At 38.6% G+C, this 6000-nt stretch overlaps 1 protein-coding gene across 1 annotated transcript in view; it reads left to right on the forward strand.

Annotated features, from left to right (window-relative positions):
• The window catches only part of EFHC2 (EF-hand domain containing 2), a 230999-nt gene extending 228208 nt beyond the window's left edge, over positions 1-2791 (forward strand). Inside the window, exon 15 of the mRNA XM_061135839.1 lies at positions 2472-2791. Coding sequence (XP_060991822.1) covers positions 2472-2573 — 102 coding nt within the window. The 3' untranslated portion in view covers positions 2574-2791. The remainder of the gene's footprint in view (positions 1-2471) is intronic.
• The last annotated feature ends 3209 nt before the right edge of the window (positions 2792-6000 follow it).

A 6000-nucleotide genomic window follows, 5' to 3' on the forward strand; every position in this document is an offset into this window, starting at 1 on the left:
AACTTATTTGGAAATGGAATCTTTGCAGATACAATTAAAACACCTACTAAAAGTTAAAATGAGCTCATACTGGATTAGAGTGGCCCCTAAATCCAGTAATTGTTGTCATAAGAAGGCTATGTGATGACAGACACACACACAGACACATGGAGAATAAGATAGAGGCAGAGAATGGAGTGATGTATCTACAAGCCAAGGAACTCAAAGGATAGCCATCAACTCCCAGAAGCTGGGAGAGGGGCATGGGACAGTCTCCCTTAGAGTGTCCAGGAAGAACCAGCCCTGCCAGCACCTGGATTTTGGACATCTAGTCTCTTCACAGTGACAGAATGCGTTTTGTGGCTTTAAGCCTCTCAGTTTGTGGTAATTTGTTATGGGAGCCCTAGGAAACTAATACAGACATCGTCAGCTGTTACCAAATTTAGAAGTCTTAGAACCATCCTTATCTGTATTAGTTTATAAGGTCACTGAGCATATTGAATTAGGGGGCCTAACCTACTCCAGGATGACCACATCGAGCTAATTACATCTGCGATGACTTTATTTCCAAATAAGGTCACATTCTGAGATATCAGAGGGTTAGGACTCCAACATGTCTTTTTTGAGGGGACACAATTCAACCTATAACTTGACCTCTTTCTTTTATCACCACTTCACATCAATCAGCTTCCAGGTATTGTATGTTCTACTGTGGCAAGAGTCTTTCAGATTTAGTTATTCACCCCAGGCTCAGCTGCACTGGTTATGGCATAGTCATTTCTCCCTAGGATTATTGCAGTAACCTCCAAAGTGATTGTCCTCCTTCCTTTCATTCTTCATACATCCAATGAGTTACCTAATAAACTTCTAATCCAGTTTCACTGAGATCCACTGTTGACTTTCCCTAGCCATAGCATAAACTAGCACAGAAGGGCTCAAGTTTGGCCCCGCCTTTTCCTTCCAACTGCCTCTCTTCTCGCTTTGTACTGTGTACCCCAGACCAACCAGGATACTCACCCTTTATTGAAAATAGATTTTTTAGATCTCCAGGCCTTTGCTTATACTATTCTCTATGCCTGGAACAGCCTTCATCACTTTAATCCCCTGCTGAACTGCTTGCTGCTCAAGACTTCCCTGGTGGCTCAATGGTAAAGAATCCGCCTGCAATGCAGGAGATGCCAGTTCAGTCCTTGGGTTGGGAAGATCCCCTGGAGATGTAAATGGCAACCCACTCCAGTATTCTTGCCTGGGAAGTCCCATGGACAGAGGAGCCTGAAGGGCTACAGTCCATGGGGTCACAAAGAGCTGGACACGACTTAGTAGTTAAATAACACATCAACAAACTATTCTTCATCCCATAAAGCCCAAGTGAAATATCACTTTCTCAGGTTGCTTCCACATCACATAGAATTATGGAGCCCTTAGCTGTATTTCTGTGGTATCTTGTGACTCCAGATACTAATTTGGCACTAGGAAAGATTTAACAGCTCTCATATACAGCGATTAACCTTGACAACAGAAATATAGGTAGCCATAGTTATGGGCTCACCACCCCCCGCCATTGATAATAATATTAGCCATTGCAGGATAAATAAAAGTTTATGTATGCCTATGTGTATATAGATTTATATATACAAGATTTTTGAAATCTCCTTGACACGTTTATTATTACATAATTGCATTTTGTTACAAGCCATCTTAGCCAAATAATTCTTAAACCTCTTTAGAGTGAAGGTGTTTAGCAAATATATATACACATATATGTATTACATAATATGTGTGTGTGTGTGCGCGCATGCATGCACACACTCAGTCATATCCAACTCTTTGCGAGTCCATGCACTGTAGCCCAGTAGGCTCTTCTGTCCTTGGAATTTTCCTGTCAAGAATACTGGAGTTGGTTGCCATTTCCTTCTCCAGGGGATCTTCCCCACCCACAGATGGAAGCCAGGTCTTCTGCATTGGCAAATGGATTCTTTACCACTGAGCCACCTGGGAAGCCCATGATATATCGTGCATGTGTGGGGGCTTTCTCCACCTGTGTCGTTCTGGGACCAGCAGCATCTTGGGCCATGTTCTTCTCATGGTGATGGCAGAGGTACAAAGGCCAAGCCAAACCATTCTAGCACATTAGGGCCTCTGTCTGGTATATCTGCTAGGATGACATAGGCCAAAGCCAGCCATGTGACCAAATTCATGTCAAAGGGAAAAAGGACTCCTTAGGAAACAGGATTCCATAGGAGGTTCTGCAAATTCACATGGCAAAGAGCACAGTATATATAATTCTAATACAGGGAAGGACAAAGGATCGAGTATAAGAATCCAATCTACTGCAGAGTCCTGATGATCTGAAAGTCAATGAAATATCTGCTTGGAAAATTTAGCCAAGAGCTTATATAAATGACAAGGAACAAACAATTTGATGTTGCATTTATAAAACTGCACTTTCAAATGTAGTTCTAATTATATCCTTCTTTGTGTTTTTTTCCCAGAGATGTGAAGATGAGTGGCTTGGGATGCCATCACCTATTCCTGTGAAAGGCATTTACTATTTAAACCTTTTAAAGGATGTGTTTGGCTTAGAGGAGGAGTAACCTTGCAGTTTTGGTTAACTTCCTTTGATTTCCTGATTTCCTGCTTTAATTTTTGCCAAGTTTATTTCAGTAGATATAATTCCATTAAAAACAAGAGAGACAAGGTTCATGTTGAATTAAAATCCATATTCCAAAATTAATCTCCTTTTGTCATCTCAGGTTTTCAGAACCTCATATTGCTGATGTACCTGCACTATTAAAAATGCCATTTAAAGAAACAGTGAGCATTTTTATTATATGTGTGATTTATTGATACCAAGAATCTTGCAGTAATTTTCTATCCAATGTAATTTGATTCATTATAGCACAAAAAGAAAATGACTTTTGACAGCTATATAAGACAATATAAAATCAAGTTATATCAGAACAATAAGTTGTGATTCTATTAAACATTTTTTGAAATCTTTTTGACAGATACTTATTACTTACATAATTAAACTTTTTAGCAACTCAGCTTTTCAAAATAATCCTTAAACCTCTGTAGACTGAAGGTATTAATTTTTTCTGAAATTAACAAAGCTACAAGAAGAAAAAAGACCCCTCCCCTACAACATACAGACACACACACAAAAAAAATTTGACAAAGTAAAATATATGCAGTTATTTTTTTAAACTTACACAATTTAGGAATATATTGTTGTTGTTGTTGTTGTTGTTTAGTCACTAAGTTGTGTCTGACTCTTTAGCGACCCCACAGACTATAGCCCACCAGGCTCTTCTGTCCATGGGATTTCCCAGGCAAGAATACTGGAGTGGGTTGATGCATGTGTATATAATTATAGTATGACCAAAACTGTATTATGTCTGAAATATTTAAGGATGTGAATGTTGAGGGTCCTGAGAGGTTTTTTTTTGGGTTCATTATGTACACATACATAACCACCCAGAGGTTTTAATATTCTAAGACTGTAACATGTTTCCCTTTTGCTTTTCTCTAGTTCTCTTTTTCTTCTAGGACTGTACATTATGAGTCTCAGCAGAGCTTTTGTCATGTAGTGTACATTTGATTACACCTCATAATCACGGACCTCTGGGAATTCACTGTGAGAAGTTTGTCTCAATCTACCCCGTTCTTCAGTGTTGGTTGCTGAGTATCATAAACCCAGTTGCCTGGTATTTTTAGGCGATGGAAGCCTGTGGAGAAGGGTCTTTGACACTGACCCAGGGACTGCTCTGAGACTAGGAAGAGGAACTGACAGCATCTCAAGGGCCCCTTCTATCTTCTTATTCTTTCACTCTACGTTTGCAGTGTTTTGCCTAGAAATGAGCTGGCTTCTTGACACTCAGATATACCACTTTGCTTGACAACAATGACTGCTTCATAATTAAAATTTGAAGTTCATCAGTAAACCATTTCTATATATAAACCTGGAATAGTTCTCCATGTGCCATTGTTAAAATAGATCCCATAGGATTTTCCAATAAACTAGAATACTCAATTTATATACTAGAACCATTTACCCATAAAGTCTAATTTTGACTTCTTGATTTTTGTCCCAGGTTGTTTTTTTTTTTTTTTTTTTTTTTTAATAGACAGCTGACAGTGCCAAGCTATTTTGTCACTTTGCGATTTTCCATTCCCCAGAGAGCAAGCTTTTAGAAGGATGACACTTTCCTGGAACTTTTCGGGCTGACACATCCGTCACTTACCTATTCAACTCTTCAGTCAGTTGTCTTTCCCTCAAGATTTTAAATATGTAGATAATTTAGCCCTGGTACAGGCTTGTAATAAAGTTCATTTGAGAAGTGGGAGGAGAAAAGGGAAGGAAGCAAGCCAGTGATATGCTCCTGAGTTTGTAGGATGACAGCTGCTTGTTCTGATACATACATGTGTGTGTCACTGCCCTGGTTATTCACAGAACAAGTCCACAATTAGCAATTAAATGGCCGTTATAGGAATCATGTGGATAAACATGTTACATTGTAGTCATACAGACACTTTAAATAATTATTCTTTTTATAACAGCCATATACTGAAGGAGATTTATAATTTAGAGATAATATGCCCATTAGTAAAGTTTATGACCCAATAAACAGCCCCCATTAGTTAATAAATGCCAAAGCCATAAAAACAAAGATTATTAATAGAGTTTTTGTACCTCCCTCTTTTGCTGGTGGTCTCAAGACACTGAAGGGAAATGCTATCTTAGGAAAAACATTTATTCTCGTTATGTAAATATCAGTGAATTGTCTTACAATCCATCTGGAAATCTCCCAGTCCCCACCTCCTTGGTCCCAGGTGGTCCTGAAATGCTGACGCAGTCTGCTTAGGTTTCAAGCTGTTGATAACTATGGTTTTCAACACAAATAAACTCTGTGACTCAAATCTTTGGGAGGTGTGGGAAAGATGGCCGTAATTTTGGTCTTTACCCTCTGAAAAAGGGAAATCCCAACTATTGCCATTATTCCAGAGTATGTGTGTTCATCACTAAGTCATGTCTGACTCTGCGACCCCGTGGACTGTAGTACACCAGGCTTCCCTGTCCTTCACTATCTCCCAGAGTTTGCTCATTTCATGTACACTGAGTCAGTGATGCTATCTAACCATCTCATCCTTTGCCACCCTCTTCTCCATTTGCCTTCAATCTTTCCCAGCATCCCATGGTCTTTTCTGGTGAGTCAGCTCTTTGCATCAGGTGGCCAAAGTATTTGAGCTTCAGCATCAGTCCTTCCAATGAATATTCAGGGTTGATTTCCTTTAGGATTGACTGGTTTGATCTCCTTGCTGTCCAAGGGACTCACAAAAGTCTTCTCGAGCACCACAATTCGATAGCATCAATATTCCAGAGTAATACATTTTAAAAGTTTCACCGTCTTTGCTCACACTTAGATTATTAGCTGCCTCTTTTCTTTCCTCTGAAGAAGAGAAATCACAACTATTGTCATTGCTCATGGGTAATAATATTTTAATGAAGTTTCGCTACCTTTGCATATACTTATATTTTTAGCTGCTAATATTTCTCATTTTGATGGAGAAGCTGGTGCTGCCTCTTGATGTCCGGGTGAGTTGAAGGTTAATATAGGCAAACCTTTTGTACTAAGAACTAATTTTTTTTAGTATTCCTGGAACTGTGGGAATGATTGATAAAGTCATTTGAAAGCCCAAATTGAATCATGTCTTTTCATAAGAAACTGATTAAAAGCTGTTGCAGTTTAAATGGTTTGCTGAGTCATTGTTGTAAAGTATGGATGTTGTCAGCAAATGACTAATTTTCAGTGTTTATTTGCCTTTTCCCCCCTTTTTAACCTATCTAAACCATTTGGACCCAACTGAGGAGCCTTGTGGCTATATCTATTGGTTAATTGATTTATTTATTGAAGTATAGTTGATTTACAATGTTGTGTTAGTTTCTGGTGTATAGCACAGTGATTCAGTTATACACATATATATTCTTTTTAATATTATTTTCCATTATGGTTTACCACA

This window comes from Dama dama, chromosome X (genome assembly GCF_033118175.1).
Source record: "Dama dama isolate Ldn47 chromosome X, ASM3311817v1, whole genome shotgun sequence".
NCBI lineage: Eukaryota > Metazoa > Chordata > Mammalia > Artiodactyla > Cervidae > Dama > Dama dama.